Here is a 26566-nt window from a genome sequence, read left to right on the forward strand (position 1 = left end):
TTTTTTCTTAAATGCATAAGTGAATGACTGTTGAGTAGGCAGGAGACAGACTTATCAAGGGGAAGTTGCCTCCAAACCTAACTCTTCAATCATTCAATTCGTGTTTCGTCATTCATGCAGGCAAGGGTAAAAGTCAAAATCAAAGGTAAAAAGAAATACCAATAAAGTGGTACCGTTAGAAACTAGCATTTAAGAATTAAAGTTCTAAAAGGAAAATACTAATGAAGTCTTTAGAGAAACAAGTAAAGTAAAGTATTAAATTAAACTTTTTTTAAAAAAATTAAATTTTTCAAAAAATTAATTTTTTATAAAAAATAAAAAAATAAAAAATAATTTAGAAACCAATGTATTTTAGAAACCCTTGTCTACAGAAACCTCCCCGACACGAATATGCATATCAATAAAAAGAAACTAAAAAAGAACTAGACATAATCCATATAAACCAATAAGAAACAAAAAGAACTAATTCACAATTTTTAAAAAACAAATTTCATATTTAGAAAATACTTAAATACTACATAAAAAATTTTTAAAAATACTTAAGTAAATAGTAAGTTTTAATTCTAACTTACCTACTATATGAGTGTTGGGGTCTCCATATATATATATATATATATATATATATATATATTCACTTTGTTACTCGGCACAGTGAGCTCGGTAACTTTATTCTTATATGTTTGTAAATTGGGCATTTTTTGTTTTAAAAAAGGATTGAATTATGTTTTTCTTATCTCCCGGTTAAGGTTTTTATGCCTTTGGTTAACTTGTATGTTATAATTGTAGAATTATCAACAATTTAAAAGTTGTTTAAGTGCGGCTAAGCCTAATAGGGTTCGAGGAACATTTCAGTGACTTTCAAATCATGTCTTGGCCTCCAAATTCAACTGGCATTAATCCAATAGAGCATTTGTGGTCCCACTTGGAAATCCAAGTTCGTGCTGCCACGCTACCCCCTTGCAATGTGCGGGAATTGCAGGACCAGTTGGTGAGCGCTTTAACATGCTAGTCATAATGTAATGACTCTTCGGTGTGTGTGTTGGACTTTGCACTTTACAAAGATAGTGACTTTGGTAGTGTCTTCCAACGCGAAAAAATTTAACTTTCAATGGCAATATAATCAGCTTTACATTCAATATGTAATCAGCTTGTTGAGAATTTAGCATTAGTTAAGAATTTTGCATTTTTAGTAAAATAATAATTAAAGTTGTTTTATTTCCCCGTGCAATGCAGGACGTGACATATTTTAAGAGAAAGCTAGAGCGGAAAAGTAAAACACATGAGCACAAGCATTTGACATTGAATAAAAGTTTGTCTCTGTAATTGACATTTAATTTGAATAAATGTAATTGACTACTATGTTAGCTGTAATCGTAGTTCTACTTTTCTACTTTTTTTGCTTTCCAGAAATTCGTAGAACTGTCTCTCTCGGCCGATTTAAAAAGCTATAAAAGCCGGAGAGAAACATCTCATCTCAGTTCTTAGTTAACTGTTGTTGTTGATTGTAGCGAATTCGCGGTGACATCGTCTTAGCTTTCTCTGAACTCTGGATTGCGTTCTATTTAAATTTTTAGTAGTTTAAAATATAACTACTGCGTAATATTGCGATATTGTACGAATATCTTTGTGGACACATTTCTAAATCTGCTAACCAACGTTCAACTGCATGATTTTCCTGATGTCCCGTATTACCATCACTTCGAATTATTATGCCAGTATTTGGGTGGGTGACCGCTCACGGGACAGGCTCTGTATAATCAGAAGCTACTTCCAATATTTACAAACAAACTCGAACGTCTTTCATGTTAAGTACTTTTAAGTACATGATTTTATTTCGCCTCTCGGCAAAGCGTTTTTACGTTTCCGAACTCTTGTCTCTGGACTAAAGCCAATGCCTTGAGTCAAAAATCCATGTTAACACATTGTACGCCGGCCCCGCGAAAACGCGGGTTTCGAAGTCTATCGCTTGAGCGCCGGCTCCGCGAAAGCTCCGGCGCGGCTCAAGGTCTTCGTTTCAGCGCCAGCCCTGCGATAATGAAACATTCTTTTATTTGGCGATTAGTTTGCTCTCGTCATGACTCGCCGATCTGCACTTTTTATTTCTTCGAAACAAAATGTATACGATGGTTCAGGAACAAGTACAATCAAGAGTCACTCTTGAGTGTCGTATTCCATAGCCAGTACATACTTCCTAGCCTTACGCTTCTTATTCTGTGCATTTTTACCCCTATAATATGAGTGAAGTTACTGACTATATTGCTGATCCTCTATCAGATTATTCAATACAATCAGAAGATTCTGATATAGAGGTCGAGGACAGTGATAGTGATGTTATGCCAAGAAGAAGATAAAGAGCTGTTAAATCACAGTATTCCAGTGATTCCGATGATCTAAGTGATAGCGAAATGTTCACAGAATTACATAGTTACTTTGAATCATGGTCAGATGTTGATAAAGCTCCCAATGTACCAGATTTTATTGTGCAATCTGGTCCAAAGATTCTTCCTGCTAATAAGCAAAGCATAAAAGAAATCGTAAGGGGGGGAGGAAAAGGGAACAAAAACCGATATGTACGACGTCCATGCAAAGTTTGCTCTGCTAGCAAAAAAAGAAGCAAGAGTAGCTTTATGTGTTCTCTATGCCTAGTACTTTTACATCTTTGAAAATGTTTTGAAAAACACCATGCATCACTAGACCGTCAATCTCGGAACGCCTGCTATTGTTAACTGGGCGAGTTCAATATACGCAAGTGAGAGGAATAGAAAGGAAACGTTCAGGAATGGTTTCCAACGGAAATAATTAGATCGTGTAATGGCTTTCAGTGGGTACTACGGAAAAAAGGGACATTTTCGCTGACTTATTCCCGAACCGTGGAAGGAGTTTCACTCTTATTTTTATGCTCTATGTGTTACTGAACATTTTGTTTAAGGACAGATTAATTTTTATCAATTTATGAAACAAAAAAAAAAAAAAAAAAAAATACTTCGTAGAAAAATACGTGTTTGCAATGTAAAATTGTATGCTTATTTAAAATTTGCTTAAAGGCATAACGTTTTGGCGAAATTACATAATTTTGTTTATTCCAACGAAATTTAATATTTATTCGAACTCTTATTACGAAAAAGTAACAGAGTATTACATGAAGTTACAATACGTAACTGTAAATTTTTTATTTACTTAACGTATTGTAGAAAATTGCAACTGTAAAAGAAAGCTACCCTCACAAAGCAGGAGCCCATTCATAGTAGGCGCTCAATCAGGGAAAGACTGAAATTCCCTATATTCAAAATCCCTTTCTCTTTCTCCTCTTAGCTCATCCCTACTTTCACGTACCATACCTACAAATCTTAGACTCTTCCAGCAAACAATAGAATTCGTTCCTGGATTGAGCGCCTACTCCATGCATCCCTTAAATAATAATATTTTTCTTTCTGTTTATATTATATATATGTAATAATCAGTCATCAAATAAAACAGGTGTATTTTTTTATAATTATCAATTAACTTTTTTTTATTTTGCTTCTATTTTTCGTTATCGTTAAATTGCATATAACGAATATGCAAACCAAATTTAGTGTTTTACGATAATGTATAAAATTTTAAATATTTTCTTCACCTATTCATGGGTCGTCAACAAGCGAATCATGCCGGTGCTCAGACTTTAGTTGTCTCAGATGCCACCGGGGTACAATGTGTTAAGTGGTAAAAGCGGAGACTCTGCATGCCACTCATTACTCACCAAGATACAAGATACAAGCGAACAAAACTATAAAGCAAAACTAGAAAACTAAACTACAAACGACTCTAACGTTAAAACTGCCGGTTGATTTTGATATTTTGATTGCTGTATATTCTTATTTGCGGATGATTACCATTACAAATACATTTGCCTTTATTTGTTTACTTCTTGCTCATTACGCAAGAGCTCTCTGTTTTAATGTTTAGTTTTTTACTGAAACTTTAACGTTCAAATTTATTCGAATTTCAATATTTTAATAAACTGTGTCACAACAGCATACATAATCCCTAAAATATTTCGACTTAACTATTAAATTTAAGAAACTTCTTTTATTTACAGAAATGAGACGGATCCAGTTTCACCCAATCAATTAAGTATGTTTGTAAATTCGTTATTAACAGTGTGTCTTAATCCACGCAAGTTTTACGGATTTGACCTGGTGGAGCTGCTTAAGAATCAGATTAAAGATTCGTCAATAATTCCAGTTATATATTTGGCCCTCTGCAATGCAAACGAAACCATGCCTGAAGATACGATATCTAAATTGAGAAGCGTTCTTTCGACCCATTCAGACTACCCGTTCCTAATAGGTACGTAATTCGAAAAATTGTATAAGTCAGTTTTAGATGCCATTCAATTTTCTATACATTAATATAAGAAATGACTTTTTTTCTACCATGTTCTATTTTAAGCTTCATGCCTTTTTTTCAAAATTTTGTTTCATTTGTGTAATTCATATAAATACTGGTAAGACTGTACGTAGTAATTAACGATGACAAACCAGTCAATGAAATTTTTGGTATTTCTTTATTATATTAGCACTGTGTTACACTTCTGCTAAGGTTTCTGAATTCACATTGCTTTCTTTTTTTTAGCATTCCTTAGTTTTTTGTAAATATGCGGTAAACAATCTTTAATTCACCAAATAAATAGATACCATATGATAATTTCAAGAAAGATATCTTTTACCTGAAACTAGAAAGCTGACCCAGAAAGTAAGTACCATTTGCGCATATCGCTTTCGCACCTGATAGTACGAATGTTGTGCATGCCTAGTTACATAGTTCAACTCGAGAACGAATTAGCCTAGCCATTTTATTTGTCTACGTTAACGTTTGAAATCATTGTTTATCGGTAATTATGTTTAAAACCGTCGGTTCCGCAGCAGCGAAATGAAAGTGTTATAGAGTTTTTGCATGTGAGATATGTTTAACCTTAATTAAGATACAATAACACTCCAAACAAGTACTAATTCATAAGTCAAACAACAGAAATCAGAGTTATACTTTCAAATTTTTACAGGACTAGTTTCGATGGTTTTACCGAACCATCAACCTCAGCTGCAAAAGTGTAAATGAACATGCAGCGTTATGAAATAAAAGGAAATAACTTTTTGAAAGAATTGTCACAGGGGATGAAACATGGATTTGTTACGAGACACCTAAAACAAAACGAAAGTCGTTGGAATGGCGGCATGTTGGTTTCCCGAAACCCAAGAAAGCAAAGCCATTCCTTTCTTCGAGAAAACTCGTGTATACCGTGTTTTAGGAATGTCAAGGAATTTTGTTAGTGAACTGGTTAAAACTAGGCTTAGTACAGAGATATTGAAGAAATTACGGAGTGCGATACAAAACAAAAGGAGTGGACGGCTGATGGATATTTTCGAGGCGTCTCCGGTCTTTAACTGCTGATAATTTTTTCAGGATCCGCACACCCACCTTCAGCAGAAATTACATGTCCGAGGTAAGTCACTTCCTGTCAGAATAATTTACATTTGGCGGAACTTAACTTCATATTGGCTTCTTTCAGTTTCTGAAGCACCTTTCTAAGATTTTCTAGATGTTCTTAAAAACTCTTCCCAACGATGAAGATATTATCCAGGTATAGCAGAATCCAGACATAGAAGGTATATTATCGAGGTATAGAGAAGATATTATCTAGGTTTGTAGGAAGGACCTTTCAACACAGTCTCCATGAGGCGTTCGAATATTATCGGTGCATTACATAGCTAAAATGGCATCACACTGAACTGCCAAAGTTCTTGTCCGATAGTAAAGGCCATCTTTTCTCGGCCATCTGTATGTATCTCTGTCTGCCAATATCGACTTTTTAAATCAAGTGTCGAAAACCACTTGCTTCCAGAAACAGTATTAAGAATGTCGTCAGCTCTATGAAGAGGTTAGCTGCCTTTCTTCTTAATCACGCTCAACCGGCGATATCCAACGCAAAACCTAGTTGAATCGATTTTCTTTCTGACCAGGACGATGGGAGATGCCCATGGACTTGCTGAAATTTCGATGACACCGCTCTCTTGCATGTCCTCCAGAAGTTTCCCTATCTCTTTCTGTTTAGCAATCTGTAGACGTCTTGGATATTGCTTAATTAGTGGACGAACTCCGGTATCGATTCTTTACTGTGTCAAACTGGTTCGACCCAGAGAAAACATCTTGAAATTCTTGAATGACACGTTCGGCAGCATTCCTTTCTTCATCGCTTAATTGTGAATTCTGTAATAACTCCGATGTAATGGTCTGAAAACACTGATTCTGGAGTGTTACTGTTTCGGTTAACGCTGGTCACTAGAGTACATGCTGCAACCACTTCACCCGTCTTAATAATTCTCGCCTTGTCAGTTACATTGGCAACTCTCTTTTATTTACACTGGGATAACGCTCCTCGATAGCTCAACGAGTGCTGAGGCTACTAGTACTCCTTTTGGGCTGTTACAGTTCTTGGGATTTTACATGAGGCCGTTGCTGAAATTTCTATTTTCGGCTAGGGATGCAGGAAATAAAAATTCTGTTTTTGTTGGTATTGTGACATCGTCTTGATCTATGATTTGGTGGACAAATCTAACTACATCATCCTTAATTCCCAATAGGGTAATGTCCTCAGAGGTAGAATGGAGTTCATTAAAGTGCAAGGAAAATTTATATTTCCGTAAAGAGTCCAATCCGAAACTGCAAGGCTCTATATGCCATATATGCCGTATGATGATAGGTAACTTTTCCAAACGTGATGTTAACGTTTAATTTTTTGTCGATGTCGATCTTCTCGCCGGACACAGTCTGGAGGGTAACGCAGGGCGGCGTCCAGGTCTTCCAGATGTTGAGCCAAATCTTTTCGGATGATGGTAACATTGGCTTCTGCATCGTTCTTCATATTGCATGGAACTCCACTGATATATACCATGATGAAGAGACAATTACTGCCTCCACTGATTGTAGAAATCTTAAGAGCTTTAAAATGGGGCTTCTCGTTATCTGGCAATCTCCGCCCCGCGAGATGGCCTCTACTTTCCTTGCTTCTTGCAGCGGTCTTATTTTCCGTGCCCAGGTGTGTTCCGCAATTCCTCTGTAGATGGTCCTTAATACTTTAAGGTCGGTTTCTTGTCACTAATATTCCGTCTCAAGGCACTGACTCGTCTGGTTAAATGATCTAGGTGAGCAGCCATTTGATCCACTGGCTCTCGGATTGCGCAGCTCTGATTGGGTGTCGGTCTCTACGAGATGCTTGCTAGGTTGCTTTGAATTTCGTGGCTTACACTAGAGCTCTATATGCTTGACATCCACCATTCGTAGAGCCTTCTGTATTTCCGAATCCCGGATGCCATTGATGAAGTACTGAAGGCATAGTATTTCAATTGTTTCTCTCGGGCACTTCTAAAAGGCGAGATGAGACAGCATCTCAACATCCGTAGCGAGCTCCTGAGTGTTTCTGTGAGCTTCTGTTGACGGTGTTTTAATTAAAGCCTGTAGTCTTTTAAACATTTCTCCCCAGATAGAGCTTCGAGGTCTAGCCAAAGAATATGTATTGTTAAGAAGGAAAGCTTCGCAGCAGCAGGAACGAAAAGGGACAACTGCGAACGAAAAGGGACACAACTGCGCATGTGTGAAATATCTGTCGCCAAAATGCGCCAAAGCTCGAATCTGATGTCGAAGTTCGAACAGGCTCGACGGTTAAGTTTATCAAGAGTTTAAAGCTGTGTGACTCCATTTTTTTCCTACATTTTGAAAGATATAAAATCAGACATCAAACTGCGATATGGATAATACAAGTTCAAGTAGTAAAGCAAAAAAGCACGAAAATTCGAGTTTAAATTATCGCGAAAAGTGAAAGAATGATTCATCTTGACCTGTACTCCTCAATTTCCTGTACACGTGGCGGAAGTGGAAAATCTCGGCTAGGTAAATCACAAAGGGGGAAATTCTCGCCAACAGATTCCATCGCCAAATCCCTTGGCGAATTGTCCCTCTTCTTTCTAGCGGCGTAGAAGACAAACTGGTTTACATTACGTCTATGGAGCCTTTCCTTCTTTACATAGACTTTCTTTGGTCTAGCCTTTCATTTTCGGGAAACGTCTGATGGATATCCGCTGCATCTGCTCTCAGAGAATCGGCAAAATGACAGGCCTTGGTTGGAAATCAATAGCTTCGCTTCAACCACTACAGAAATCTGTGTGTTATATACTTGCCAGGAGGTCTTACCATCATATGTCGATAGCCTGAGAGGGAGACGAGGAAGCGGGGGGTAAAAATTTAAAACTATTCGAATTGCTTCCTGCTATCCCTATGAATTTCTTTAACGTGTCAGCGTCTTTGGTAACAGCAGAAACTCTGTAATCGGTTTCGTGTTCGAAGGCAGAAACTGTCTCTTCTGTTTGTTCTTTGACAGAAGAATCTCTGTAAGCGATTTTTTGTTACACGGCGGACACTCTCTCTTCTGTAAGTTCTACTTTAATTTCAACCGCGTCTGTTCTCTCTTCCATAGCCTAAAATTCGTTTTCTATTATGCAGGTAATTTCTCTTTTCATTTTTGCTTAAGCTGCTTCAATCTTTTCTTGGCCAGCTCTCCTCTTTCTTTAACGGATTCTTGGTCCGATTTCATCTCTTCTTTGAAGGAGTTGACGGCCCTTTCCATCTTTCCTTGACCCGCTTTGATCTCTTCTTTGACGTATTTAACTGCCTCCTCCGTTTTTTCTTGGAAGTCACCAGCTGCCTCAGTTGCTCATCCATTGCTCTTGTCACCAGCATTCAATCCTACTGCTGACACCAAAATGTGTTGCGTGAGACGAGTTCATAATAGATTGAAAACACAAATCCGATAATCCGTAGTTACACTTCAAACTACAAGGACGTTAAACACAATTCAATGCAAAGCGAATCTAAAGAGAAAGCTAACTCGGATTTATCTCTGTTCACGCGGAACTACAACTCGCAACAACAACTAAGCAACTCAGAGTAGATGCTCTCTCCTTCGGCCTTAAATAGTTTTCAACCGGCCTTCGAGATATTTCTAGTATTTTCTGCTTCTCGAAATTACTGAAAAGGAATAGGAGGGTGGAATTACGGTTAAAGCTAACATAGTGGTCAGTTACAATACTTAATACGGTAATACCGGGACCGGACCAAAATTTCGCCCAGTGATCGCCAAATTTCGCGACTTTCAGCAATTTATCGCCAAATTTGCTGTTAAAATCAGTGTCCAAAATTGTTGTCAGCTTGGTGATATCTTGTGAAATTACCGAGATACCCATTTACTCAATGTTAAATTCCACTTGACCCTGTATTGTTACTTTTCCGGTACAGCTTTCTTTTAAAATTTGTCTCGCGCTACATTTCACAGAAAAATAAAATTTTACCTATATTTCTACTAAAACTACCTATGTAAGAACAAAGTTCGTAACTATGTTAACTTCATGAATACATTTTATGTGCTTGTTTAACTTTTTTTGCAAACTTGAATTTCAGATTTCCAAGCTATGGCATCTATGGCTCTTTCTTGTATGAAATATCGAAAAATCGCCTTAAACAGCGAAGGGAATGTTTCCATCATTCATAATTACCATTCAACCCTCAAGCAATTTAAGTCAATGCAACATCAAGATGGTAGCTTCGGAAATGTATATCAGACAGCCTTAGTAACTCAGGTATATGTTTTTTTTTTTTTTTTTTTTTTTTTTTTTTTTAAAGTATATCTCACAAAATTTATAAAGTATTAGAAAAGTTCGCTTACCAAAATAAAAAAACGCGAAGCCTGAAAACGGACATGTGATCTTACATTTTGTTCAGTTTTAAAAATGTTTATGTTAAAAATTTTATCTTTTTCTATAGATGGCGCTACCCTCGCGCCAGATGTTTAATTCGTAATGTATTTTTTAATTTTGCCGTTTGTTTGTGGCAATAGATTAAATAAAACCAAACGACTAGTATTCCATGCTAAGAAAGAATGAACTCATTCTAACAACTGACAAAGTCAAAATCTTATTCAATTCTTTGAGTCTTTTTACTGTGTCAAATTCAATTATTTCCATGCAACTATAAGTCGATGAAACTTCAAGGTAAGCTATTTAATAATTATTAATTATTGAACTTACCAACAAACACATTTAATAACAGAATTAATAAAATGAACGATCAAAATATGATTTATTGAAGAACACTGTATTTGATATATATAGTTACTACGACTGCAGTTGAAAGATAGAATATTGGTTAAAAAATAACGGTTAAAATGAAACATTTTTGGGGAAAAAGGGGGTGTTGAAAATAAGAGGAAATCAAGAGAAATTCTGCACCAAAAACTGTACAAGGCTTGCAGAAAGCAATAATAGACAAATTATTTCAATATCTACAAGTGGGAAGTAACAGAATTTAAAATTATTAAGGAAAAAGTCAATGCTTTAGAACCAATCGCTTAAAGCACAGGGCAAAATGAAATTAACATTAATGTAAAAAACATTAAATCAGTATTGTGCCTATGAAATAAAATTATTATTTAAAGGCACATATATACTGGAAAAGCAAAAAGAATTATCCCCAGCTGTAAGTATCAACATTCAAAAACAATAGAAATCATTTAAATTGTTTCATCTATAACGTTGCGCGCCTCCAACTCGCACGCAACCAAGAGGTGACTGTGAAAACTTGTATAAAAGATAGAAGCTTGTGAAGGGTTTAAGTCCCTTTTTATTCAACGTAATAAATTACAATTGCGTTCTCTTGACGCTTACAGACGGTGCCAACTTGGCAGTCAAATAAAAATAATAACCTGAAAAGAAAATAAAGACAAGATTCTAACTACGAGGCTCTCTAAAATAACTAACTCACCGCGTTTTACAATACAGCTGCTAATTCAGCAGACTTGAAGCTCACTGGAACGATGACCACTCCTTCTCGCCAAGCACATAGGCCGCAACGCGGGGTTCTTCAATTCTCGCTAACTTACCTTCTAAGTAAGAGAATCTCTCACACCGAACTTGTTTCCTTCTATTTAAATCAGAATACTTCCGCTGATAATTTGAATGCTTGCGCGTTCTACTCAAATTTACATATTCTGGCATTGGCAGTTCCAGGGGAAAGTAAGGCTTGACAGGAAAGATAGTTTAAACTTAAAATAAATGTTAGTTAAAATAAATATAAACCCTACATTTGCCGCTGCCAGAATTTGGAAAACTTGGAAGCAGGTCCTACAAACGACCTGTTGTAAGTTTATCTAATTCTGAACTAACTGGCGAAAGCCTCGTTTACACAAAAAAAATCTTATGTAACAATTATATATTAAAATTCTGTTACTCGTTACAAAGCTTTCTTCTTACAGCAACTTTTCCTGGACTTCATCAATCAATCTTGGTCTTTCCTTCCAGCATCTGGAAGGAATAAGTATCAGTATCTTTCTACATACATTATAATTTACACTTTCTTGACACAATAAATTTTTGTTTTTAACGTTTCGTTTTTCTTAGTTATCGCTTACTTCACATTCATTCAATTTTTCAAGCATTAATTTAACTTTATCCTGGCTCTCCACCGTATGTGGTGTCAAACGGGAATATTCGTGTTTTAGTCTTACAACACTTCCCCTAACCACCATGATTTGTTAGAATTCAACAACCAAATAGACACACCTTACTCGACATTCTACAACTCAATGAGCTACTTTAATAGTCTTAAAAATTCAAATGTAGGTGGAGAACCCTACAAAACACATTCATTCTAACTTCCCCCTCATTCATCTTTAAACATGCAGGCTTTCGCTCTAAAGCATGACTTTACAGTTTAATACTTAAATTTTGACTTCATTGCTTTTAAGCATTCACTTTTAGCATCTACAATTTTATGCTTCTAGACTAAATTCTACTTTTACATAACCTTCAAGTATTTACATACATTTACAAAATTTTATACATATGCTTTTTACAATTTACCATAAAATGAATAAGAGAAAATAAATTTTTACTTTACTCATTCTTCGCCAAGCTGGCGGCACTGAAACTAAAATTCTTATTAATACAAGAATACGAAGTTATATTTATCTTCGGCCAAATTTTGGCTTTAACATAACAGAATTAGTCTTTCGACCAACAGAAAATGCTTGTTTTTAGCTTTTACACTTAAAGAAAATAATACTTTTGCCTTAGCTAAATAAAGTAAAACAAAACTAAGTCTCAACCGAGATATATTGACTTTCGTCAAAACATAGAACTTCGTACTTATGCATAACATTTCGGAACAAAAGAGAAAAAAATTTATAGAAGGTTTTAACTTATCTTTGAGTTTTCGATGCTTGAAACTCCGTCATCCGTTTTTGGCAAAATTGATCCCAAGTTAGAGGTTTCATGGATGTCAATCTTCTCCTTATTGATCTCCGAGTGTCGTCCACGTTGCTCTTTCTTTTGCGTCCTCTACATGCTGGCCTCTTGACGGAGTAATTGTCTGGTTGTTGGCCTTTGCGTTTCTGCCTGGGACGGCTGGTCTTGACGTCCTCCGGTCTGGAGTCCTTCTTGAATTTCTTCTGTTCGTCGTATTTTTGTGCCTCCTGTTGGCGTTTCAGTTTCCGGAACGGCGGCCTTGCTGGCACCTGACTCTGTAGCCGTGTGCGCGTTCTCCTTGATGTGTAATTTCTCCTGCCATTCTTTGTAGGTGATGTTTTCGTCTTTACCACGGTTTCTTTACCCGGTTCATCTGTATTTTTGTTTTTCTTAAACGCCGGAGTTTGAAAATCATTTTTTCTTTTTGATACCGACGTCCGGTTTGTAGAAGTGCTAGGTCTCTCTTCAGTTCTCCGTTTCTTGGGTGGTGGAATAGTTGTTGCAGTCTCTGGCCCTTCTATTTCGTTTAGACTTGAGTCCTGGAAGAAACTTTTAAGGATTTCAAAATCATTTGGATTATAGTATTTTTTCACCTGGTCGGGACTTGCTTTACAGATTTCCCCTCTGTCGTTCTTAAGATATAATACTACCCCTTTGATTTCCTGAATTACATAGGGGCCTTCAAACTTTGGAGCTAGCTTTGCCATAAAATTGTCTGGGGCACTTGATAAAGAAAATTTCCGCTTCAATACTTTATCCCCAACTTTAAAATCTGCTTCACGGCGTTTTCTATCATAATAAATTTTCTGTCTATTTCTTGCCGTATCCGAGGTTTTAAGCGCCTGATCAATTAGCTTTTGACATCTTGTTGTTTAAACTCCTGCTCTCTTTGTTGCACAAAGAATAATTTATCTAAAGGCGTAATTAACTTTCTGCCTAAAAATAATTCTGCTGGAGTTTTCCCCGTAGTATCATGATGTGCTGTTCTTAAAGCATAAGCTAATTCATTTATGTAGCCATCCCAGCGCTTGTGATGTGTGCTAACGTAACTGCGAATTATTTTTACAATCTTTTTATTAACTCTTTCTGCTATGCTAGCCTGTGGTCTATACGGAACCATTTTGATATGGCGTATGCCAAGTCCATTGCATATGTTTTCAAATATTTGACTAATGAATTGTTTTCCGTTATCGCCAATGACTTTTATCGGTGCACCGTATTTTAAAATGTATCTGTGTAAGAATGCATCTGCGACTGTTTTGGCTGACGCGCGTTTAAGTGGAACAATTTCTATCCATTTTGAAATATGATCAATATTACTAAAAGAAAACGATTTTTATTTAACTCGCTCTGGGGGAAGCGACCAAGGAGATCTATGCCTAAAATTTCATTCGGAAATGTAGCGCGAATGCTATTTAAGTACCCGGCCGGGCTGTAATTAATATCATTTATTAACTGACATTGATTGCAGGACCTGACATACGCCGTTACTATTTTGTATAATTGCGGGAAATATACCGCCTCGCGTACCCTTTTTAAAGTCTTTCTGACCCGTAGGTGGCCCGCTGTTTTTTTTTTTCGTGCAACTCCCTCAAAATGCTTAATCGAAGCGAGGCTGGGATGACTGGCTTATACTCAAGATTTTCGTTTGTTTTTTTCGTATAGAATAATAAATTATCTATTATTTCATAGTTTTTTGCTCTATTTCTTATCGCATCGATATCTGTGTGCTCAAAGCTTTCGGGGTCTTTCAAATAAGCATAGATATTTCCAAATTCAGGATCAGCTTTCAGTTCAGTAATAACCGTATCTCTAGAATCTAAAATTTTTGAAGTCAACACAGCGCATTTAAGTTCATTTCCTTCGTCGTCCAGTTTTATACGAGAAAGTGCGTCAGCTACATTGTTTTCCTTACCCGGTTTATATTTTATTGTGATATTATCTTCTTGGAGTTTTAAAGCCCATCTTATTAACCTGGGCGTTAGGTTTTTTCCCGAGTAAAGTCTACCAACAGCCGCATGATCCGAAAAGACTGTTACTGGCGATTTGCCGAAATAAACTCGAAATTTATGTACAGCCATTAATACGGCTAATGTTTCTCTTTCTGTAGCTGTATAATTCCTTTGTGTCTGATTCAATGTTTTACTAAAAAATGCCAGCGGATGGTTATTTTGCATAAGAACCGCACCCACCGCATAGTCTGACGCATCTGCCGCAATTTCCAGGTTTTCGTCCCCCTCAGGGAATTTTAAAACAGAGGCATTAATAAGCGCTTCTTTTAATCTTTCAAAAGCTGTGTTAGCTTCCGCTGTCCACGTAAATTTACTCTTTTTTCTTTTGATTACTAAGAGTGGTTCAACAATATTAGCGAAATCTTTTATGAAAGATCGATAGTAAGAACATAATCCAAGGAAAGACGAAAGTTTCTTGGCGGTGTTGGGCGGTGGGAAATTCTTAATAGCTTTTATTTTTGAATCTTGCGTTTCTATACCCTTTTGCGAAATTTTATGACCGAGATATTTAAGTTCTTTAGTTGCGAACTTGCATTTTGAGGCGTTAATTGTAAGACCGGCCTCTTTTAATAATTTAAAAACTTGTTCGAGGTCACTAATGTGTTGTTCCAACGTACTACTCGTTATAATTATATCATCTAGATAAATTAAAGTTGATTTTCCTAGGACAGGCTTTAGAACAATGTCCATAGCTCGCGTACTCACTATTTATGGAATGTTGATGGGGCCCCACACAACACAAAGGGCATGCGTAAAAATGCATAAGTGCCCGATTTTGTTATAAACGCGGTTTTGTGTATATCTTCGGGTCTCATAGCTATTTGATAGTAGCCAGACGTTAAGTCCAAAGTAGACATATATCTTGTCGATTTGATCTGTCTAATGATCTCGTCTATATCCGGCAAAGGGTAAACTGGAAATTTAGTGATACTATTTAGTTTTCTATAATCGATAGCAAACCTCCAAGCCCTTTTATCTGAAGGAGGAAACTCGTTCTTTTTCCTACATAGTACGACTGGACTCGCGTACTCACTATTTATGGGCGTTATTATTTTATTCTTTAACATCTCCTGAATATGTTCTTCCATGATTAAGTCTTTTTGTTTATCATAACGATACGGTTTAGTCCTACAAGGTTTTTCGGCGTTTAATTGAATCTTGTGAGTCACGATTTGACAGTTTCCTGGTTTTTCTGAAAACAAATGAGAAAAATTACTCACCACTTGCTGTATTGCTTTACTTTCCTGGTCATTCAAATGGCTAAGGTCCAATTCAGGTGTCTCCACAGGTTCCACCACCCTCTGGTCCATCTCCAGCACCACGGAACTATCTTGAAAATTTAATTTGGCCCTCGCGGCCCTTAAAAAGTCCATACCTAAAATAAGAGAGTGTTGCAGGTGTTTCACCACAAAAATTAATACTTTGAGATTTCCCTCTTTTACCTGTACGTTTAATGATACTTTCCCGATGCAGTGACATGTTTTTCCTTGCGCCGCTATAATTTCCGTATTTCTGGTTTTAAATAGTCGTATCCTATAAAAATTCTTTTTGAAGAACTTTTGACTCATGAACTTTCCTTCTGCTCCTGTATCGATGAGGGCTTCTACTGGTACATCGCCAACCAGGACTTGTATAATTGGTAGCTGTGAGTTTTTTACGATGACTGTATTTAGATGTCTATTTGAGGGTTTTTCTAAAACTTCCGGGGTCTGGACCCTCCCTTTCACAGGCCCCTCTACTCGTTTAAAGCTTTCCTTTCAATCTGTGTCTTCTGGGTACGCGGATGTTTATTTTCAAATTTTCTTTTTGGGCTTTGACCTTCGAGTTTCGATGAGTTAGCTTGATAGTTCTTTCCCCCATAAGAGCGATTTCCATTTCTGGTTTCCTCATTTGAAGATTTCCTTCGGGTACTTTGAGAATATGTTTCCCCTCTCGCTTTTTCCGCTATTCTGCGATTTTGAAACTTCACCGCCAATTCGAAGAGTTCCTGAAATGTGCTTGGGTTTCTAATTTCAAAGTAGTCTTGAACAGCGGGTAACAATCTTGGCAAGATTATTTCAATAATCTCCGCATCGGGTTTCTTCCCATACAGCATATCCGTTAGCTTAATGTTTCGTAGAATAAAGTCCGTCAATTCTGCTATATCGCGTTGATAGAAACTATATAGTTCGGCTTCCAGCCGTGCGCGATCTTTCAGTATGGGGAAGGCCTTTACTAACGATTTTTTGAAATTTTCAAATGTATATGTCTGGCTTCCAAATTCCCCTAATAAAAATTTGCCTATATTTTACCACCATAGCGCGGCCTGTCCTCTTAGTGCTGATGTGGCGATGGCAACTTTTTGTCTTTCAGGAACAGGGTAGAGCTGAAAGTGGTTTTCTAGACCTTCTAGAAATACCGCCACCGAATTTTTTCCGTCGAAATGGACGTTTGGCTTGATTGACGCTCTCAAAGTCTGGACCAGGTATCCAAATCCTTCCAACTGAGTTGTCATTTCTTGGTGTTGTCCAGCGGCTTCCATCCAATTTTCGGCCATTTCAGTTCGATAAGTGTTCGGGCGCCAATATAACGTTGCGAGCCTCCAACTTGCACGCAACCAAGAGGTGACTGTGAAAACTTGTATAAAAGATAGAAGCTTGTGAAGGGTTTAAGTCCCTTTTTATTCAACGTAATAAATTACAATTGCGTTATCTTGACGCTTACAGACGGTGCCAACTTGGCAGTCAAATAAAAATAATAACCTGAAAAGAAAATAAAGACAAGATTCTAACTACGAGGCTCTCTAAAATAACTAACTCACCGCGTTTTACAATACCGCTGCTAATTCAGCAGACTCGAAGCTCACTGGAACAATTGCAACTACTTCCCGCCAAGCACATAGGCCGCAACGCGGGGTTCTTCAATTCTCGCTAACTACCTCCGCGCTCGCTAAGTAAGAGAATCTCTCACACCGAACTTGTTTCCTTCTATTTAAATCAGAATACTTCCGCTGATAATTTGAATGCTTGCGCGTTCTACTCAAATTTACATATTTTGGCATTGGCAGTTCCAGGGGAAAGTAAGGCTTGACAGGAAAGATAGTTTAAACTTAAAATAAATGTTAGTTAAAATAAATATAAACCCTACACATCAAAGAAATACACCTTTTCAATATACACGAAATATTATATTGCAGGACAAAGTGATAGTCTTCCACATGAAGTTCTGAACTGACGAAATCGTTGCATAATATATTAGGGGAAAGGAGTGCAGAAAATAATATATGTAATGCCCTTTTTACTTAATGTCTGAGTTGTTTAGTTATTGTTGTAACTCTTTTTAAAACGGATAAAGAATCATACTTGATAACCTGTAAAAATGCCAAGATTTTATAGCAGACACGTTTCTTTTTAAATTTTTTTAAAAATTGGATATGCAGTTGTCGAAAAAATGAAATGACTTTTGAGAAATTCCCCAAAATTCTGTAAATCATGTCATGTTAAGAGATTTAGAATAAATAGTTATTAATGCAATTTTAATGCACGATTAGTAGTTTGATCATAAAAACGAATATATGGGGAAATCCATAATTTTTTTTTCATTTTACATTTTTTAGAAATGTTTAATAACATTTGTGATCTTAAATTATATTTTTTTCAGTAAAATAAATTAACTAATTAAAAAAACCTAATTTTGAAAATATTTCGAATTGTACGCGTTCGTCTCGTATGGCGCAAGGTTATTCTTATAAGGTCCATGGCGAATACATATAATATCCGTCACTTTCTCGAGTGTCCGAAAGAGAAAGTGTGACCTTGAAAGAGATTAATCTTCTCTGTGTACTACGGTGATATGGATAATGTATATGCCAAATTTTGTGCGGCCGAAATTCGTCAAATAATTCTGTGTCTTCCAAACTCTGCTCTGTGCAGTTTTCTCTTTTATTCTGATAAAAAAAGAATTTCATATAATTTGCAAAGTATTAAAAGCCAACAGTTTTGAAAGTTTATAAGCTTCAAATACTACATGCTCCTCTACATAAACCGTAGCATATTTATTAATTAAAAATTGTTTCTTAGTAATAAATTTACTTTTCAATATTCGAGCTTGGAAAAGTGTACAATGTATGATTTCTCAAAATTTACATTGGATTGTGAATAAATTGTTTTTAAAACATAAATCATCCTCATAGTTTTATGTTTGATCTTCTTTTCCTGTTTTGCTTCATTTCTATTTACAAATATAGCTTGCAGTTGTAGTATATATATATATATATATATATATATATATAACTCACAATCAAAATAGATAATAATTTTCAAATTTCGGTTTTTTTTAACAAAAAAAAAATGCGATATCAAGTTTAAACTGGTAACCTACATATCCGTAAACTGATATTTTTCTAACTGCATTCTTTAATGAAAGGATATTTACAATGGATTAGTTACAGACTAGACAACTTTTTTAAAGTAATCCATATTCAGAAAATTCTGTACATTTAGCAACTACCATTTGCATTAAGAGCCACTTATAATTAATTTTATAATCAAATGATTAATGTATACTTACTTTTACAAACTTAATATAAATAGTCTTGCTACTGGATTCGATAAGGTCACTGGCTCTTTTATCATTATAGGCACTCTTAAGTGGTGGTCAAGAGAACAGCAAAGACTGGAATCTCAATGCGACGATTAGGTATTTGATGACCCAACTAAATTCTTCTTCTGTAGATTTTCTTACCACTTATCTTACCTTGCCTATTCTTAATGGGAAAACTCTAGTCGATATCAGTAAAATCAACTGCTCCGGCAATCCTAGGAAACACAGAGAAGGTAAAAATGTCTTCTTATGATGTATTGAAAAATTTAAGCTTTAAATATAAAAAAATTCTGGAAATATTTAGTTTCCGGCATTTTCTTCTAGTGAATATTTACAGCCAAAAAGGTTGTTAATAATATTCGTTGATGTTATATAGCAATATGTTAAAATTTACGAATCAATGCGACACGTCTATGAGACAGAATTTGACAAAGTGAAGCACTTGATTGAATTTCTTCTTTTTTTAGATGCACATTTGTATCACCCTATTGATTTATGCCAATTTTTCAGACAAATTTTCCGAGTAAAATTTTTTAAGTACAAAAACATAAAAATTGAAGTTATATAATAATATTGTTACGGGGTTTGTAGATTTGGAGTGAATAACGACGACACTTGATGAAGTATCGAAACACACTTTATTTACCAATATTAATCAGGATAGCTCCAAAACACGTTTACAGTCGTTGAAGATCTACTATACACTCGCTGGAACAATCAGCGACACAGCCTTCAGGCTATCAGGCTATCACGTTGCAAAAAGTTTCACTGCAAACCACCAGAGTACAGCTCCCAACTCTGTTCGGTCGTCTCGGAACCCCACGCAATCTCGAGACTCTCCACGCTACATCTCGCAATGCACTCGACGACACACAGAGCACAGCTCCCGACTCCTGACACCAGTTGTTACGTACGGGGTTCGTAGATTTGGAGTGAATAATGACAATACTACTTGATGAAATATCAAAAGACACTTTATTAGCCAGTACTAATCAGGACAGCTCCAAAATCTCGTTTACAGTCGTCAAACTATAGTCAGAGTGTTATCAACATGCTGACACGATCAACGACACAGCTTTTAGGTTATTAAGCTATCACGGTGGAGACAGCTTTACTGCAAAAGCACCAGAGTACAGCTGCCGACTCTGCTTGGTCGTTCTCAGAACTCCACGTACTGTCGAAACTCTCCATGCTACAACTCGTGTTGCACTCGACGACACACAGAGCACGGCTCCCGACTCTTCGGTTCAGTCTTTTCTGGAGCTCAACACGCTCTCGCTAGACGAGACACCAAGTCGATACTGACTATCTCGCCATCTCGACGAGGCACACTCTCACTGACTGCGGGCCAGCAGGGTTTATATAGCTTTCGGCTTGTGTTCGAGAACATTCTGGGCTAAACCGGTAAGAATTCGTTCCACAAGGTTCTCCATCCGTCCATGGCATATCGCCAGTTTTGTCGCCAAATAGGCGATTTTTCGCCAAATGTGGCAAACCTGCCCTTTTTTGTTATTTTATGGCAACCCTAAAACTGCTTTGCGTGGAAGCCATCTTACCGCGCCTGTACATTTCGTAACAATATGTTAATAACGGTGATGTTATATAATAATGTGTTTGAAATTTACGAATCAACTATTAAATGTCTAAGACAGCAATTGATAAAATAAAGCACTCGGTTGAAATTCTTCTTTTTACAGATAAACATCTGTATCACCCTATTGATTCGTGCCAATTTTTCAAAGACAAATTTTCCGAGTAAAATTTTAAACTAATCCATGTTCAAATTAAAGGCTAAAACATACGAATTAAGTTTCTCATACGTTTTATTTTAATACATCACACTGTTTAAAATATCGAGGAGGAATAATCCTTTATCGAGGAGAAATAAATAAACGTTATGAATAAAATTATATGAATTTGCATATAAATTGTATATAACGAGGGCTGTTTGCCTAAAAAAGTATGTCTTTTTGGAAGACGTTCTAAGGCATATTGGCTAATATTTACTTTCACGTGCAAAATACACCAGCTAGTATAAAAAATTGTCCATCCTGTGTATATTGTAAAATATCTGATACCTCTGTGATGTGACATCTACACTCGGTTCTCGTGTAAAATAACTCACTGTCTTCCATATTTTAAATTTGATTTCGCGAAAAATTCCCTCATTTAATGTGCTGATTATAATGAATAAAATTTTAATATTGTTGCTTGCGTACGGGTTCGAAAGTACGCTAAAATTATTTGAATGAAAGAAACCCTTCAAAGTTCCGGAACTTTCCACAAAAATACTGGTACAATTCTTCGCAGTATCACAGAGCACAATTACTTGTAGTATTCACACTTCAGAGTTCCCTTTTGGAGACTTTTTTTGCCAAATTTGGCGAAAAACATTTAGTGTCCAAAACTAATGGACGACGGATAATCTTTCTTCAGTTTCTCCAACTTTGTTTTCAACCGTGTCTGTTCTGTCTTCCATAGTTTGAATTTGCATTCTGTTATAGCAGTAACTTCTCTTTTCATTTCCTCTTGACCTCCTTCAGTCTTTTCTTGAACTGATTTGGCTGTCCCTGCCATCATTCTTGACTCGCTAACATCTCTTCTTTAACAGATTTTTTCTCGTCTTTAACGGATTTTTGTCATGCTTTCATCTCTACTTTGACGGATTTGACGAACCCTTTCATCCTTTTCTTGACCCGCTAACATCGCTTCTTTAACAGGTGGCAGGTGACGGAGGACGGAGACGCCTGAAGTTTAACAGAGCTAAACAGGCATGTGTCTCACGCCCTCCCCTACCTAGAGGCAACAACTACCTGGAACCGCAAGAGGCCCTCCCCGGGAGTTTATTGAGATATTAAAATGAGTTTGTTCACGTGGCCAAAAAGGGCGTGTGTGTGTACAATGGATACATAAGTGTACAATGGATACTTGGTAGATATACGATTTGGCATCTGAATGGTAAGTCATACATGCAGCTTAAGCACACACATTTGAAAGACATGACAAATAAATATACATAGAGTAAACACAGTTCAACGCAAAACATACAAAACATAACAGTACACGATACAAAGTACACACAATACGACATTCAGCAGCATACAACATATATAAACATGACGTTAAACACACACATTACATTAAACGCATAAAACTACTTATATAAGAAAAAGAAAAATACATGAGAGCACGGGGGAATCAAAACGCACTATGTTTAACATGAACGCACCTAGGCACATTACGTTTAACATGCGGAACAAATATTCGTCTCATTATACACTATGTTATTCATACGGAATGTTAGATACACTACATTATTCATACAATATGTTTACTCGTACAGAATGCTATATTGTGCAGTAATGTATTCATAACATTATGCAAAGGTACATAGTTATAGTGGTAGTACTAGGCACATTTTAGCACTTCGGTACATTGCGCAGAATTTACGCTATACCCACAAGTGAAACACTAGCGGTATACAGTAGGCAGCATGTGTTGTTGCACAGTTTGTTGAGGCAGATTGCAGTCACTTATACCATTATGAATAGCGCTGTTTTATAATGGGAGGCAAAGTCTTGGCCATAGGCCTTAATGGTGTTAACGATTTTGCACACTGTTGATTGCCGCTTTATTTTTAAGCATGAACTTGTGGAAGGCTGGTATATTCGTGGGTTCCGGGAAATGGTACTGTTCTGTGAGTGGGCACCCGAAGATATAATGATCGGCTGTCCCCTCTCCCCCGCATATACAGTGATCCGTGTTAGAAATAGTGCGCCTGTTGAAGTAGTCTGGGAAGGGACCGTGCGCAGTTACAAAGTTAGTAAGTAGAGCGATTGCTACAAATCTCTCCGTTGTCCCCATCGGTAGAAAGCCATACACTCTTCTTCCTGTGTTTTCCATGTTCCCATACTCTTTGCCACCAGTGGACTGCTGCGCCTTTCAGCAGTCTTTTAAGATGGGAGGGTGGCGCTGGAACAGCGATGGGACGTGTGTTGATGTTTGAGGCTGCCTCTTTGGCGAGCACGTCCGCTGCCTCATTACCTGCATTGCCCTCGTGAGCCTTCACCCACGTTATGTCCACTCCACGTGTATCTGTGGGTTATCTTTTAAGAGTTGTTGAAGGCGGATGATCAACATGATTGTGTTTGCCTAGGGCCAGCAAGACAGACATACTATCCCTATAGAGATAAGCTTTTGAGATTTTCCGGCTTATTAGATATTCAACAGCAGCTGTAATTGCTATCACTTCGGCCTGAAAACGCTATTGCTGTCACCTAGGTGGCCTTCCCAATGATGTAATTTTTGGTCTTGCCAACAGTAGAGGAAAGCCCTACCAACGCCTTCAGCATGTTCAGAACCATCAGTTTAAAGTGTATGGTTGCTGATGTGCTGTATTTCCTGGTTAGGCTGTTGCGTGATGTGGGTCAGATCTGTGGACCCCTAGTCCTTTATGCGCTGGATGTGTGTGCAGCGGTGTCTTGGGGTGCTCATAAAGTGCTGGACTGTAGAGAGTACCTGCGAAGGAGGCGTCTTTCCTCAGGTGAAGGACTCTTGTATATGTTGCCTCTAGCTCGGCCTGGATGTGTAGAGTGACTATACCTGCTAGAGTAAGGGAGGAGCTCGTGGCTGTTGTGCAGTATGCCCTGCAGATGCTTATGACAAAAGGGCGTTGGAGTGATGTTCCATTTGCTTGAGTTTCCTCGTTGTCATCGGTTGAGCCCAGATTGCAGCTGTGTACAAAGCAATCTTTTCCGCCAGCGTACTATAAAGCACTTTTTGAATGTGGGGATTTAGTCCCCAATTCCTTCCTTGAAATTTCCGCGTCATTCTGGCTATAGCAGAGGTTTTTTCTATCTGTTGATGCAAATATGGCACCCATGTTAGGTCAGAGTCCCAGACCACTCGTAGATACTTCTGTGTATCCGTGAATTTAATGTTGCGGCCAAGTAATCGGATACAGGGACGACGTAAAGGCCTCGTGCCCGGTCTCGGGATGAGGAGTGCAGGAGATTTGGTGATAGAAATCTTCAGCTTAAGGTCTTCGCATAGGCTTGCAAACTTGGCGCACGCCTTGCTGCCACTGGCTTCAATTTCGTCTTGGGTGCGACCTTTAACAAGGATAGCCGCGTCATCAGCATATGCAGTGATAGTGGTGTAGTCAGGCCACGTCGCTTCGAGGATTTTGTTGAAAGTCAAGTTCCAGAGCAAGGGCCCTGCACAGAATCCTTGTGGGCAACCTCTGACTTGGGTCTTAGTAACAATGCCATTATCGCTCGCTATAAGTAATTGCCTATCTGTGAGATAACTGTCAAAGACTTGGTAGATGTTCTCCGGGCATTGCGCCTCTCTGAGGGCCTGCTTGATGGCGGACCACCAGAGGGTGTCGAAAGCGCTCTGGAGGTCTACTTAGATGAATGCAGTCTGGAGATCCTGTGAGCGATTAAGCTGGACTTCGTCATATATTCGTTGAAGGGCATGTGTGGTTGAGCAACCTGAAAGGAAGCCATATTGCTTGGTCGCTTCTTTAAAAGCTTTCTTCTCGTCTTTAACGGATTTCTGTCATGCTTTCATCTGTACTTTGGACGGATTTGACGGATCCTTCCATCCTTTCTTGACGCGCTAACATCGCCTCTTTAACAGCTTTCTTCTCGTCGTTAACGGATTCCTGTCATGCTTTCATCTCTACTTTGACGGATTTGACGGACCCTTCCATTTTTTGGTAGGAATGCAGCAAAAGTGGCCACCAGCTGTCTTGGCTGCTCACCATCGCTCTCTCTTTCGACATTCAACCCCACTCCAAAAACCGACACCCGAACACACAAAAGTGTTACGTGCGTATGGGTTCCTATTAGATTGAAAGCACACAGCTCCGAAGATAGGTTGTCTGGAATTTTCCACAGAAATACTCGTACAAGTGTTAATAGTATCACAGAATACAATTAATAGTTACCGTTCCGACTACTAAGAACGTTAAACACAGCGCAATGCAAAGCACATCTAAAGAGAAAGCTACCCGGGGATTTCTCAGAACTCCGAACTCAAGCTGAACTATCTACTCGCAACAACACCAACAATATCTGAGAGCAGATGCTTTCTGCATTCTTATATAATTTTCACTCGGGCTTCGAGATATTTCTAGTACTATCTGCTTCTCAAAATTAGTGGCAATATGATGATCGAATTAATATAGTCTTTAATTACATTTATTCAATTACAATTCTTGTATTCGTGATACAGGGACCGGACCAAAATGCCGCAAAATGGTCTGTAAAATTGGTGAATTTGGCGATTTCTTGCCAAATTTGGAGACAAAATTTAGTATCCAAAATAGTTGACAGCTTGGCGAGATGTTGATTTACTCAATTTTGAATGGGCTTGGCCCTGTTACATTATGGAGAAATACACAACAATTTCACATACAGTTGCGCTAAAATCATCCATCTTTGTACAATATTCGTGTCAATAGCAATACAGTTGCCTGGTAAGACACATAAAGCTTACTGAATATAAATAAACTGGAACCTAAGTGGAATTAAGATTACCACTGAGGAGTTGGAAAAGCTAAATATTGACATTGAATAGAAGCAGCCAAACAGCCAGTTATTCCTGAACCTATGGACATTACTCAAGCGAACAAATTCCAAACGCTGGTAGAAGAAGATCCTGAGAACGGCGAGGGCGTGCAGTGGAGACGTCCCCCTCCCCTAGTTTTCCCAAGTGACGTTACTGATTGGATGGAAGTGGATGAAATCTTGCAGAAGCATTGTACGGAGGCATATGACTCTAGTGTGAAAAATAGAAGTTTACGATTTAGAACGAAACTGACGACAGAAATGCCACGAAAGCATTAAGAGGCAAGTTGATAGCTTTTCACACGTATCAACTTCAAAGTGAAAGGAATATACGTGCGGTCCTGAAGAACTTATCCTCATCCGTGAAAGAAGAGGCGATCCACAGCCATCTTGTGCGTAGAATGTTCCCTGTGGTTAAGGTCAAGCAATTCGTTAGATCCAGAAAAGGAGTAAAGGAAAGAATGTCTATATTTTTTTCTCGAATTGAAACGGAATGTCGAGGGCAACCAGATATTTCCCCTCAACAACATGTTTAGCTTTGAAGTTAGGGTCGAAAAATATAATCCTAGGAAGCGGCCAACGCAGTGCTTTCGCTGCCAGTCGTACGGACATTCACAGCATCTGTGTAATAATCCAGAACGGTGTGTTAAGTGCGGAGGCCCGCATCGCTGTAATATGTATCGCAAGAAACCAGAGGACAAACCCTGCTGTATTTTTTTGCGGTGGGGAACATGCTAGTAACTTCCATGGTTATGAGGTCTACAAAGCAAGATATCAGCAGAGGAAGCAACAGAAGCCACAGTGATTATCAGCCCCAGAAGCGTCACTTGAAAATTTCCTGGAACTCTCTGAAGCAAAACATCGGCCTGTGCAAAAACCAAGCGAGCGGAGATAAAGCCAAAGGAAAACTCCGATCTACCCCCAGTACTATACTGGAGATACTCTCGTGGATATTTGGTCCCAAAGTTCAAGAACTCTTAAAAACTGTTTTTGAAATTTTTAGGTTTTTGCAGAGTGCAAACTTCATGGATAAAGCGAAATCCAGTCTACAAGACATCCAGAACTTAAT

The 26566-nt window shown here is 37.7% G+C and overlaps 1 protein-coding gene across 1 annotated transcript in view; it reads left to right on the forward strand.

The window, feature by feature from the left end:
• The window catches only part of LOC146995617 (uncharacterized protein CG3556-like), a 103090-nt gene that overhangs the window by 54345 nt on the left and 22179 nt on the right, over positions 1–26566 (forward strand). The window contains exons 6-8 of the mRNA XM_085821501.1: positions 4079–4329; positions 9490–9668; positions 18960–19155. Of these exons, the coding sequence (XP_085677627.1) occupies positions 4079–4329; positions 9490–9668; positions 18960–19155 (626 nt within the window). The remainder of the gene's footprint in view (positions 1–4078; positions 4330–9489; positions 9669–18959; positions 19156–26566) is intronic.

Source organism: Stegodyphus dumicola, chromosome 8 (genome assembly GCF_044657685.1).
Source record: "Stegodyphus dumicola isolate Sdum_Otavi_A_Nest chromosome 8, ASM4465768v1".
NCBI lineage: Eukaryota > Metazoa > Arthropoda > Arachnida > Araneae > Eresidae > Stegodyphus > Stegodyphus dumicola.